This window comes from Patagioenas fasciata, chromosome 1 (genome assembly GCF_037038585.1).
Source record: "Patagioenas fasciata isolate bPatFas1 chromosome 1, bPatFas1.hap1, whole genome shotgun sequence".
NCBI lineage: Eukaryota > Metazoa > Chordata > Aves > Columbiformes > Columbidae > Patagioenas > Patagioenas fasciata.
In genome coordinates, this window is record NC_092520.1 from 158696821 (window position 1) to 158710948 (window position 14128).

At 48.8% G+C, this 14128-nt stretch overlaps 1 protein-coding gene across 1 annotated transcript; it reads left to right on the forward strand.

The window, feature by feature from the left end:
* The first annotated feature begins 318 nt into the window (after positions 1-318).
* Positions 319-6202, forward strand: LOC139827129 (uncharacterized). Its single transcript, XM_071803844.1, has 7 exons — positions 319-817; positions 1042-1173; positions 4042-4395; positions 4635-4730; positions 5142-5314; positions 5701-5801; positions 5960-6202. Exons 1-7 carry the CDS (start codon positions 319-321, stop codon positions 6081-6083), a joined length of 1479 nt encoding a protein of 492 aa, XP_071659945.1. The 3' UTR covers positions 6084-6202.
* Positions 6203-14128: the final 7926 nt, after the last annotated feature.

Consider the following 14128-nt stretch of genomic DNA (forward strand, 5'->3'; position numbering starts at 1 on the left):
TGGCCAGTGCTGTCGGTGCGAGGAGAGGCAGGGGCGGGTCGGGCGCGGTGCTTGGCGCTCCTTCTCCTCCGTGCTGCCGGTCGGGCGGTGCGCTGCCCAGCGCAGTGGTGGGCGCTGCGGGGAAAGGACCATGACGGGCTCGCTCTCCTCTTGGCCCTCCCTTTTCCTCCGTGGGGAATGGCGTTTTCTTCCCCCTGGTGCCGACGGAGAAGCGGTTGTTTGTGCCCCCCCTACCCTTCCCCCCCGCGTTGCCCCTGTCCTCCCAGTGGTGGTACAGGGAGGGTGAGCGGAGGGAAGGGGGATGCTGCCAGCCGCTGAATGCCTTGTGGCCGGTCTGGGCAGGGTGCGTGCAGGGTGGTGGAGAGAGGAGAGGGAGAGGAGAGGCCGGGCTGGGTCGAAGGCGACGACGACGAGCGGGCGGGTTGCGGCGACGACGACGACGACGAGCGAGCGGGTCGGGACAACGACGACGACGAGCGGGCGGGTCAGGGCGACGACAACGAGCGAGCGGGTCGCGGCGACAACGACGACGAGCGGGCGGGTCGCGGCGACAACGACGACGAAGAGCGGGCGGGTCGCGGCGAGGACGACGACGACGAGCGGGCGGGTCGCGGCGAGGACGACGACGACGAGCGGGCGGGTCGCGGCGACAACGACGACGAAGAGCGGGCGGGTCGGGGCGACGACGACGACGACGAGCGGGCGGGTCGGGGCGACGACGACGAGCGAGCGGGTCGCGGCGACGACGACGACGAGCGGGCGGGTCGGGGCGACGACGAACGGGCGGGTCGCGGCGAGGACGACGACGAGCGGGCGGGTCGAGACGACGAGCGGGCGGGTCGGGGCGACGACGACGACGACGACGAGCGAGCAATGCTACCCCATTGCGTGGCAGCATAAAATGTGAACTAATACATATTGATAAAGCTAATATGCCTTCGTACTCTAAAGGCCGACTGATACACTGCTGAAGGAAGGGGATCTCCCTATCCACCACCCCGTTATTTGGTTTCTGCCCAAAAATGGGGAAAACCACGTGAGGGGGCGGAATTTCCGTGGGCGGCCCCTCCAGCACGAGCCCTATAAAAGCGAGAACAGCACTAAAGCATCTGATGTGCGTGTGGCTGTGGAGCGTGGTGGTGTGTGGAAGTGCGCCGCCGGTGCGGATCTCCGGTAGGTGCTGCTCGGGTTCGGTCGCTCACTGCGGCGCGGGGAGAGGCCGGTGCTGCTGCTGGCGGCGCGGGGCGGGCCGAGTCGCCGCTGGCTGCGCGCCTGCCGCTGCCGGGGCTGGTGCGGTGCTTGGCGCTCCTTCTCCTCTGTGCTTTTCTCCCATTTCTCCGTGTTCCCGGTAGGGCGGTGCGCTGCGGGGGAAGGGCTTTGACGTTCTCGCTCCCCTCTTGGCGCTCCCTTTCCTCCGTGTAGGATGGCGTTTTCTTCCCCTTAGTGCCGACGGAGGAGCGGCTCTTTGTGCCCGCCCCGCCCCCCCTCCGTTGCCGCTGTTCTTCCAGCTGGGCAGAGAAGGGAACTGTGATGAGCCAGTCGGTGTTGTGAACTGTGGGAGATCTGAGGGATTTTCTTGAGGTTGTTGTGTGGATAGGCTTGGACAGCTCATGAACATGGACAATATCCAATCAGCTAATGCATGCTTGGAGCGTGGACGCGTGATCAGGAAATAACTGCATATATAAGGAGGCTTGTTTCTGTAATAAATGGCTTCGCTTGAATTCATATTGGATTGTGTGGAGTCCATGAGTTTTCGCTCTCGCAAGTGGTGATTCCGACGTGATCCATAAGGAGAGTTTACAGAAGGGGGACGACTGCTGTGGGAAGCGAGCCCCAGCTGGAACGGCTCAGCTGGACCGTGACTGCGACGCAGTCTGCGGGCTGCGCGACTCCTGATTGATCGCTACAGAAGTGACAGAGGAGGGATAAAGGATCCGATATCATTGCAACGGACACCCAAAGCGATGAGCAGCTGGGGGTGAGAGGAGATGGGGCAGAATATTTTTCAAGAAGAAGAAGAAATACTGCGGCTCCTCTCGCATATTCTCTCTAAGAGAGGGGTGAAGTGTGAGGTGAGTAACCTCAAAAGACTATTAATTTGGTGCAGAGGCAATGGGTTTCCTGCTGACCTGTTAGGAGTTTTTCAAACAGAGACTCGGGAAAAAGTGGGAACTGTGTTGTGGAAGGCAATTAGTCACAGTGAAAAATATATTCTCGGCCTTGTAACCACCTGGAAACTGATAATTACTGCAGTGAAGCAATTAAAATCTGAAAAGGCTGTTACGAGCATTAGTGACTCAAAACTTGAACTTTTTGATGATATAGGGCAGAAATCATGAGATAAAGTCAGCAATGGAGATAAAGAAGCTAAATCATCAGTAACTACATGGAAGTTTATAATCTCTACCTTAAAAGATCCTAAGGCTGAACGGTCTGCCGGAATTTTTGCAGCGTTGCAGCCTGATAAGTACCCTGAAAGCCGCTGTGAAGTTTACCCGGTTCGTGTCTTTGATACCCTCCCTATTCCATCCCCTGCTGTGCTTTCGGCACCCCCGACAGTTCAGCACTCCGGGGCGAGGGGAGGAAAAATGCCGAGCGGGTGGCCTCCTGTACCGTTTCCCAACCGTGGTGAGAACAGCAAGTCCAGAGGATTGGAGTCAGACAACTTGCCCAAAGAACCTGTGAAAGCTGAGAATACTAAAGTCGTTAACAAGTGTACTATCAGTCCTTTTACCAATTTGTATCTGCCTTTAACGTCTTTTAACCCTCCAACTTCCACGAGAGAGCAGAAGGAGTCACTGGATAAGAACTGGACAACAGAACTGTGTGACAGATTAGATCAGCTAATAGCGAGTGAATCCAGCAGTCGGTAATACGGTCTTGATGATGGTGCGCCTGGGGACTCAGGTAATACGGATAATTGTGATGCTAGAAAGTATTGGCAAGACTGTTCACTGTTCCGAAGCCCCTGTTACCAACGATTCTCCAGCACCATTCAAGTCTGCGTTATCTGATGACTTGGATGAGGATGGGGGTTTGCAGCTATTTTTTTTTTTTTAAACCTAACAGGAAAACGAGTATGTGTACGTATTGCCCCAAGATCAGATAAAAACTATGAAAGACTCAAGCAAAATTAGACCTATGCAATGTAACAGCTCTAGATCATTTAGGGCGGAACGATGGGGACTCGTTGAAAGGGGCAGGTATCCCACAGCTCTTGGAACAGACACTAACTAACACACCACAATTACAGGCGCTATTAGTTTCTGAAATCCTGAGGCAGTCAGCAGATCTTGCATATCAAGCTACAGTAGAGGTATCTGAAACCAACAAAGCAGCCAAATCTTTTATAACTACTATCAGGGTCCCAGTGAGAATTACATGCAATTCATTGACCATCTTCAAGAGGCCATCAATAAGCAGGTTGAAAACTTAGAAGCTAAGGAAGCACTGGTGTTGAAATTAGCAGTAGAGAATGCTAATGTTTGCTTTCAATGTGTTATTTGTGAGTTTTACAGTACATATTGTATGCTTCTGTGTATTGTCCCTCTGAAAATCAAGCAGCTTGTCAGGAATGCGAGTTAATTGTTTTACTGGTTGTTGTCAGAATTGTTTCTTTGTGGTATAAGTACACCGTAAAACTTTCTCCCCACTTTTCCCACTCGCACTGCAAGCAGCCCTGTGCTTCCCTCCCTTCCTCCCTCTTCTCTCTTGGCGCTCCCTTTCCTCCATGTAGGGTGGCGTTTTCTTCCTCTTAGTGCCGATAGAGGAGCGGCTGTTTGTGGGCCCCCACTGTTGCCACTGTCCTTCCAGCTGGGCCGAGAAGGGAACTGTGATGAACTACTTCATATTGGGAACCATTACAGAAGAGGGCTCAGCCCTGGAGCCCGCTTTCCCATGCAGGGGCGCTGCTGCCGGTGGTGGTACAGGGAGGGTGAGCGGTGGGAAGGGGGCTGCTCCCAGCCAGTGAGTGCCTTGTGGCCGATCTGGGGTTCAAGGGCTGGTCCCTCAGATCACTGACTCTGTTTATATCTCCAGGTGCTGGGAACTGTCTGCAGTGTCACAGGCAGAGCAGAGACAGAGTAGGGTTGTGCAGGCAACACCTTCTTGAACCGGTGAGTCATCCAGGACTGGCTGTGGCTGATATTTGTGGCCCTGCTAGATATGCAGAGTTAGACATCTGGATCTACTGCATCATCATTGTGTTCTCTGCAATCCACCAAGACAAGGATAACGACAGTGGTCATAGAACTGTGTCCAAGCTTGACTGGAAAGAGGTTTTGCCATCAGTTATGATGCCTTGGACACAAGACCATGCTTCCTCCCAGGAAGAACTGAAGGAGGCCTTGGGTTCCCAGGGCGAAGGGGCGTCCGTTCACCAAGAGATGCCAGGTAATGCAGGCAGAAGGGTGTGCAGGGCTCTGGGTGAGTACAGGCCCTTATCAAGTAACCTGTAGCAGCCCTCACCACATATCTATCCCTCTGGCAGCTGTCCTGTGGCTGGTTGTCCCCTGGGGCGGGTGCCTTCTGCCTCCCTAGGCAGCTGGTGTTGGGGATGGTGGGGATGTGAGGGCCAAGTCAGATCTGGGACAGCACGGTTCCTCACTGCTGGTGCTTTTTTCCTCCTCCAGACAAGTGGTGCACGCTCCATCCAGTGTATGTTGTGGTGCTGGCTGTGCTCGTGGCTTTGGTCCTGGCTTTGGCAGTGGCTGTTGCTGTGCTGTCAGGTAAGGGATCAGCAGCTGCCTCTGTGCAGCCCCTCAGCACAGAGCCGTGTGTGCTGCCAGGCTGGATGTGGCCCCTTCCCCTCTGGGCTGGAGCTGGTGTTGCTGTGTGAGGTTAAGGCTGGTGGAGGGGAGCGTGGTCGGGTCAGACCCTCAGGCTGGCTGTGCCAGAGCCTCAGGCTTGCTGTTCCCTTGCCCTGTCCCAGGGGTCCTGGGGAGGGGCAGGGACACCCCCAGCTGTGCCCTGGGGCAGGCTGTTAACCTCTGGGGTGGCTGCTCCCTGTAGGTCCCTGGCAGCAAATGAGGGATCCCCATGGTGGGAGTTTGGGACTGCCCCCTTCCTTGCCCTATAGAGCTGTGTCCCCTGGTCCCTGTGGAGTGGAGTCCTCTGACCTTTTCCACTTCCCTCTCTAGCAGGAAGAGATGGAGCGAGTGCAGCTGCGGGGCTGTGCTGTCCTGACAACTGGGTTGGCTACCGCAATGTCTGCTACTACCTCTCGAGAGAAGAGGGGAGCTGGGAGTGGAGCCAGGAGCGGTGCTCCTCGCTGGGGGCTTCACTGGCTGTGATCAAGAGGAAGTGGGAAATGGTGAGTGAGGGGCTGCTGTGGCTATGTGGGGGGTCTGGGTTGGGTGCAGACCTCAGGGTTGGTGCTGGGAGGCTGGAGGTTCTTCTAGGGACAGAGATGCAGTTCTGGCCTGTGGCCTCAGAGGGAGGGAGGCACAGGGTACAGTGTGGAGCCCAGGGAGCGTGTCCTCCCGCATGGAGGCCAGGGGGACCACAAGCACAGCAGAGCTCCAGCAGAGCAGGACCAGCATATCTGGCCAGGCTGGGGAACTCTTGCAGAAGCTCTGGAGCTTGGTGGAGCAGCTGTTGGGTGGGAGGTGCTGCTGTCTGGGACCTCACATGGGGCCGGGACAGGGACTCTGGGGCAGCAGCAGCTCCTGACTGTTGTCTTCTCTCTTTCCTCTCCAGGAGTTTCTGTCACACCTCAGGGGCAACATTGATTACTGGGTTGGGCTGCGCAGACAGGATGGGCGCCCGGAATGGGTGGACGGCAGCAGCTTCAACGACACGTGAGTCCCATTGCAATCCAGGGTCCCGGGAGACCATCTGGTGGCAGGGACCTGGTTACAGGGACTGTCACTTGCAGGCAGCCCTTGTCCCCTCCAGGTGCTTATGGGGAGAGCTGCTTCCCCAAGGGTACTGACAGTGTCATTGCTTATTCTTGCAGGTTCCCTTTGAAGGGCCGAGAGCCTTGTTTCTTGCTGAATGACCATTATCTCTGGAGTTCAAACTGTTTCCGGAGCCACCATTATCTCTGCAGCAAGGCCCAAGCTGTGATGTCAAATAGTTGATGGGGAGAAAGGACCTTCTCCGTGCTGGGAACTCCACAACTTTGCCGCTTCTAGTTTTATATTTATATTTACTAGTGGTGTATTACTATTTTTAGTTTTTTAAACTGTATTTATCTCAATCCAAGTTTCTCCTGTTCCTTTTGATTCCCTGCCCTGTTGGAGGGGTGGAAGAGAGAGTGTCTGTCGAGGTTGTATTGCCAGTTCGGGTTAAACCACGATGGGGGAAAGAAGTTTTTTTCCTAACTTCTCCTTTTCCTTGCAAGCAGCATGCCTGTACCTTCATTTTCCTTTCTCCAGAGGAAAAGCACCCCTGTGGCTTTTACCAGGTGTTGGGGCTGTTCTCCATGGCAACTGGGGCTGTGTAGCTGCAATAGTGGCAGGAAGCTCTGGCCCTGCTGACAGGTCATACCTTGAGAGTGGTCATCAGTGGTTTGGTTTCCTGTTCGCCCCTCCATGTCCTCAGCCCTGTACCTTCCTGGTTCTTCTGTGACATGGAGGATGAGGATGGTTACATGGTCTTGGGGAAGCGGGGAGTAATGGGGAGCTCAGGTTCTCTCCAGGATGCAGGTAATGGCGGGTTGTGTCTGTTGGTTTCCCCCTGCAAAAGTGGTGTCAGAGAGAGAAAGTATGGGAGGCGGGGTGATAATGGGTGTGATGAGAGAAGCAGGGTGATGCCACTCATCCTTTCTCCAAGGGCTGCTCAGGACAGGGAAACTGAGGCCTGGGGCTGGTGGTACCTGAGAAGGGGTGGAGCCTTGCCCCAAAATATGGGGTCAGCAACCAGCCCTGTGCCCAAACCTCTGCAGGGCCTTTGCTGGTGTCAGAGTGTGGGGGACACCTGTGGGGCTTGGTCCTGGGATGGGTCTACATGGGGATGAAGATGGCCATCAGTGACACTTCAGCATTACCACCTGCCCTCTCTTCCAGTACAGGATTTCCTAAGTAAAATCCTCCAGAATCTCACCTGCTACTTCTGGATTGGCCTCTCCATGCCCTCCGCTGGGAAGGGCTGGGTTTGGCTGAATGGCTCCTGCCCATACCAGAGCCGGTGAGCACTTCTGGGTGTTGGGGTGCGGGCATCCCCATCACCCAAGTGACCCTTGTGGCAAGGCACATGCTCACACATTCCCACCTGCATCCCCAGGTTCCAGCTGAGTCCCTGGGATGCAGGCAGCTGATGTGGGGTGCTGAGAGGGGACAGGATCATCTCTGATAACTGCAGATGGGCCTGTCAGTGGGTCTGTCTCCTGGTTTTGTTAAAAAACAAGTTTCTCTTTTAGTGAATTTTGCCTGTCAGCTAAAGCCTTCATCTTAGTTGCATTTTCCTGGAGAACTCAGAGATTTATTCATAAAAGGTATGAATACAGAGACCCAAGGGAATGCCATGCAGATGTGCCAGGGGAGGTTTAGGTTCAACATTAGGAAAAGGTTCTTCCCCCAGAGGGTGGTGGAGCACTGGAACAGGCTCCCCAGGGAGGTGTCATGGCCCCAAGCCTGGCAGTGTTCAAGAAGAGACTGGACAAGCCCTCAGATGCATGGTGTGAACTGTGGGGTTGTCCTGTGCAGGGACAGGATTTGGACATGATGATCGTTGGGGCTCCCTTCCAATACAGGACGTTCTTTGATAAGCAGAAGGGACATCCAGACTTACAGCAACAGAGTCAGAACATGCTATGTCACAGGACATTGATAGCACATGTTTGTTAGACCAGCAGTTACTATTTTCCAGAGACCCTCTACCTTGATGCAAACATGTAGCTACATCACATAGCACTGTGAAGAAAAAGGTGCTAGCACTGCCTCTGTATCAGGCTTCCGTTTTCTAAATGCAAAGAAAGAAATCTTCACTCCAAAGAGTGAGCGAGCATTTGTAGTCTTGGATTTCTCTTCATATTTCAGACAACGTTAATTGAGAGGTCATCTCCTATAAAGTCTGGTGCGAGGCAGTTGTGCCTCAGATGTGGCTTCCTATGGATTTAATTTTGCATTAGCCAGCTGAGTTTGACACAGGGCATTTTAGTAAGCCTGTGTGAAAACACTTTACTTTTGAAGGCACTCTTCTCTGCAAGTCCTTAGTTCAACACATTTATAGCACACACAGCTGGGAAAATGGCTATTTTCCACTGCGTACAGCACCAGAACTTCTGGAAGCAAACAAAAAAACCCAAACAGACCAAACCGAAGCCAACAAAACCATGTAAAACCCCTCCAACCTTTAGCAAACTAACAGGCAGGTTAAGGTGCTAAGCAAGGCCACAGTTCCAGGGATTTTTTGAAGTGGCATACACCAGAATTGCCGCAGAAAAAGGTCACCCTGTCCTTCCCCAACCCTTGCGTACCATGGCCCCCACCACTCCCGTTTGCTCACACAAAGGCTCATACGGCCTCATGTCAGCTTTATGCTTTTTACTATGGCAATTTCAAGCCAAACCAGTGCTCTGACTGCGTTTGCCATGGTCTACATGGGTTATGACTTTATTACTAATTAAGAGAGTGCCAAGCGGTGCGGAAGGAATACCCTCTTCCCAGCTGGTCACCTCTGGAGAACGGCTTCTTCCCCCCAACAAGCCACCCGGCCCTTGGTCTTCTATGGATCACACATAGTGCCATTGTGGGCCCAAACCACAATTACTCTTTCATGTGCTTATTTTTCAGTTCAAAGACCCTGAAAGAATGGGTTTGGCATAGGTAAAAGATGAGTGGGCACTGCTGGGCCCACTCCACTGGTTGGAGAGTTCAGAAAAGAAATGGGTCAGGGCTCTGGTTACGGCTCAGGGCAGAGCAGCTGGGGCTCAACCAGAGACTGGGCCCTGTCCATAGAAGTTGTTGCAGGTCATCTGTGTGAAATTACATGATGGTAATACCGAACCTTTACACGCTCAGATTTGGGGCAGAGAGCATCGTTTGGAGTGTGCATCAGGAGACAGCAACGTCCCTGCTGAAAAAAAATTAAGGAGTTCACCTTCAGAGCTATTCATTTTTAGTTGCCATAGAAACAGCCATTAGAACCATTTTATATCTGGCTGACAAACCTCATATTTTATGATCTTGTTTTTCTGATTTCCCTTGCTTTTCTTTCTTTCTTTCTTTTTTTTTTTTTTTTTTTCCTTTCATGTCGGACTTTTATTTCAAGGCTAAATGACTGACAGAAATATTACTTCTTCTACCTGTAAGACAAATTAAATTTAATCTTTTCATCCATGAAGTTCTCCATTGCTTCCCATATATAGGTGTTCTGTTCATAATAAAAATATATATTTCTAATTAAAACAAACAAAAAAAGGAATAAAAACACACACATGAAGTAAAATTACAATTACGGTTACTTTTCCTTTCCTTTTCCTTTTCTCCCGTCTAATGAGTCTAATATAAATTCTCTCTTATTCTCCTAGGTTGCTCATCTTCAGTCATCCCAGATAAGTTACAGACACAAGACAGTGATTTGTATTTACTTACTTGCATTCTAAATGAGTCAAATTATATTATTTTTGTGATTGTTTTCACCCATTGAGATGCTCATCCAACATTTCTGAAATTTTCTACTTTTTTTTTGTCTGTTTTAGTGATGATATCTTGTAACTTCACACCTGCAGGAAGAGAAAATCAATGTATTTTAAAATGTCCACTGAATCTGAGCAGCTCAAATACAAAAAGGTGCTAAATTCCATCAGCATTTGCCAGCTTCAGCTGTACTGCACACTAAATGCCAGATTCTCACAAGTTCAGCAGGTAGAAATTTGAACCCAAATGTCTCATTTCGATTAAAATAAGTATCATGATATATGTACCTAACTTACAAAGAGAGAGTTCAGGAATATATTTTAGCATTTGTAAACTATGTAATAAACTCAGATTGAAAGTGTTGGGAAAATGGAAAATAGTTACAAGTACTCAGTGTATTTTCTGTAACACAAAAATACGTTGGGCTAAAACTGATTCAGAATGAGACCTTCCACACCAGAATTATTACATATGAAAAGTATTTATTCCTGAAATACCACTAAAGTTCCTAAAGAAGTAACTTTATTGAGGGATGGAACAGTATTAGAGTCATAGAATCATTTTCATTGGAAAAGATGCTCAAGATCATCTAGACCAATCATAACCTAATTCTGGCACAAAACCATGTCCCTAAGAACCTCATCTACATGTCTTTCAAACATCTCCAGGGATGGTGAGTCCACCACTTCCCTAGGCAGCCTGTTCCACTTCTTCACAACTCTTTCAATGAAGACATTTTTCCTAAATTCCAGTCTGTACCTTCCCTGGTGCAACTTGAGGCCCTTTCCTCTCGTCTTATCATTTGCTACTTGGGAGAAGAGACCAACCCCCTCCCGCTACAACCTCCTTTCAGGTAGTCACAGACAGCGATCAGGTCTCCCCTCAGCCTCCTTTTTTCCAAGCTAAACAGCCCCAGTTCCCTCAGCCACCCCTTATAATTCTTGTGCTCTAAACCCTTCACCAGCTTCATTGCCCTTCTCTGAACTCTCTCCAGCACCTCCATGTCTTTCTTGTAGTGAGTGTCCCAAAACTGAACACAGGATTCAAGGTGGGGCCTCAGCAGTGCCAAGTACAGGGACACGATCATTTCCCTACTCCTGCTGACCACACTATTGCTGATACAAGCCAGGATGCTGTTGGCCTTTTTGGCCACCTGGGTACACTGCTGGCTCATGTTCAGCCGGCTATACACCCAGGTGGCACAGGTATTTCTATAGGACTGTGTACCTCTGCATCTGCAGAGCCTCCTTCCTCCCCTTCATGCTTTCAGCCAAGTCCTACCCACTGCCCCAAACCTCTTTCCTTCCAGATACAGATATGGTTCCTGCATCTCCTTTCCACTCCCCCCATCTCTTTTTTTCTCCAGCATAGTAGCAGAAAATGGCCCAAGACACACACACGGCCTGTGTGGACGCAATGCAGACATGGACAAGGTGCTGCAGGTGAGAACTTCCTTGCTGGGACAGTCCTCAGGAGCAAGAAGCGGAGCTGCGTTAGACACGGCCAAGGAGCGGCATGAAAGGGGTTGGCATGCTGAATAAGATTGCTTTCCAGTTACAGACAAATTCTGCTCATTTGTAACACTGTAACCATAGATATTGCCATTCCTAAAAGAGAGTTTTGTAAGCAAAGAGACAGTGAAGCCATTAAAAAAAGTGTGTGATTCAAAGCTGAAGATCCAATTTTACACTTTTTCTGGAGGTAATTGAGCCTTCTGATTAACAGCTCATACAGAAATGGATTCAAACGGGGTACTTGAATTTATTATCCACTCTTGCACTACACTCACCTCTAATATACCTTCCTGCCTTGAGGGCTGGGATATTCATGCCATTTACAAATGATCTCCTGATTATCTCTAATTTTCAACCTGGCTCTGAACCACAGAGTGAGCAGCTGAACCAGGAGAATTAACAGGCTGATGGACAGTTATGGGGGGGAGAGGGGGAGAAAAGGAACACTATGGCCACAGGTATGAGCCCAGAAAAACTGAATACCTACACAAAGACAACTCTGGGCAAAAGATGACTAATACCAGCTATTTTCCAACAGTAGCTGTGTCAGCAGGAGTTTCTGTAGGTGCCCTTCGGATGCAGTTTCATGTTATGCTTAATCCAGGGGTGTCAAACTCATTTTCACATCAGCCTCACAGTTGCCTTCAAAGGGCTGAATGTAATTTTAGGACTGTATAAATGTAACTACTCCTACTAACCTCTGACTTAATCCAATCTAACTGTGAGCCACAACTAAAAGAAGAAGTAATATTCCCTCTTTCCCAGCACAGGCTTTGCTACCTTTCTTTGGGAGTGGGAATGTGACTGTCCCTCTCCTTGTCAGCCTGCAGTTACATTAAAGGTAATAAAACTTGACATTTCAGCCTTTGAAAGCAAGTACATAGTCAAGGATTTGTGCCTATTTGCCACTTTATTTGGAACACAGCATGTTTTCTCAGTTGTACAGAGACACTTCAGTGGAAAAGACAATTTGTTATAGTTGGGAGCATACAGACTTTAACCATTTGGATTATTTTATTATTCTTTGGGTTATTTAGAACAATAAAAGAATGTATACAGTGGCTCCAGGCAGCTTTGGATAGACCAGAATCTTCACGACTACAACTAAAGAAACAAAACATATCCAATGCAGTTGGACTAACATACCTAGGACATAAGTTTATACAACAAAACATGCATTGCAAACCTCAGCTAAGCTGAGGCCTCTTCTGATTTTGAGTACTATCCTGATTAACACAGTATTTTTTCTTATCTAATATCTTATGCTTTCATTTCGTTGTCTACAACATTCATGCATGAACAGTTTACTCTGATATTAAAATAAAAAGTTCATTTTAAAATTCCTGTACCATTCTCTGTCTCGATTACTCAGTGAATTTTCTAACAAAAATTTATTTTTAATATAATTTTTGTTTGTTTGTTTTCAGCAAAAATAGATTACTTTTTAAAAACGTTGTTATATTGAAACTGGTTCTGCCACTCTTACTTAAAGCAACACACTTAAATGTATTTTGAAGTAATCAAATACAATACAAAGGAGTGGGAACTGCATTCTGCTCCCCTTTGTCTTGCAGCAGTAACTTCCTAGCAGAAAAGGTTCCAAAAGGCCTTGGAGAGAAAGCATGGAGAGGTCTTGTGGGCTAACACAACATGTGTTATAAGATTCTCAAAGCACCAGCTGCTGCTTTTATGTTCAAAATTAGGATTATACTTGAAATTCCATTGTTACAGCACAAGAGACCAAGGGAACACTATACAACTAGAGAGGCTCTTGTGGATACATGAGAAATGGGAACTTAATGTATAGGCCACTTTCTTCTGCAGAGCTGTAAGCATCCCTTTTTCCTCCTGCTTTTTAAATTGAGGGAGCTCCAGCTGTTGCTGTCACATGAAAGAGCATCTTGTGATGTGAAAGAGGAACTGGTAGAAGACACCAATTCATCTGTTGCCACTTGTTCTTCTGATGGGCTGCGGCTTTGGAAGGTGTGCAATTACTTCACAGCTCGTGGCTTCTGCTGTCCCAAACAACCCTTATCAGGACCCTTCTCCCAGACCAAACCGTACCACCAATAACTCTCTCATGACAGCACTTCTATTTTAGCTCATACTCCACCTCGGCTTTCTGAATTTTTCCGGGTGAAGGCAACATACAGTCTAAATAATCTTGATGTGTGAAAAGCATGAAATATTAATATTTTAACTGGAGTGGATCAACTCTTACAATGCTCCATAGTGAGATAACAGACCACAAAGAAGCTATTGCTGCTCACAAGAAAGATAAAGATATATTCAGTAGGTCTACTGGTGAAAAGAACGAAAACACAGCAAAAAGTAAATAGAGCAGCTTGTGTAATATTTAGTCTGCTGCACTGTTTACAGAATTTGCTTAATGGCATTTATACAAGAACAAAAATGATCATAGCCTCTTCTGCAAATGCCCCTGAGCAGTAAATCTAGCCAGTCCGACTATTTAGCAAGGCTCCGAAGTGGAAAAGCCTCCTGAGTACAAAACACAACAGCGGGCTGAGGGTCTAAGGGATTTGCTGATCTCCCTTCATTATCTTACAGAGCAAAGAAGAGGCCACATCTTTTCCTCTTCAAAGACCCCCAGCGGGGTCCTTTAAATGCTAGTGGCAATCCCCGGGATGGTTTCTGAGGTGACTATAATGACTTTCTCATTCATATTTTATTCCTTTGCCCTTTTAAGCACCACTACAATCCATGTATAACTTTAAGATATTCAGATGCATACAAAACAATCACCTGCACACAACCTGCAAACTCTCCTGTGAATTTTTGTGAACTCACTCAGGTAGTAAGGGCTAAGTTTTCTTGACTTCACCAACTTTATTCAGTGCAGGAAGAAATATTAAGTGCCAAAGCGCTTCATTTCATTGTGTAGAAGACTAGTCACTTAATCAGTTCATTGTTAAATAAATACATGAACTCAATTAGATCCCAATACTTCAACGGTATCTGCAGGCGCGGTGGCAAATCCAGCAGTGAATCTTCCTTGCAAAACCAATGAAC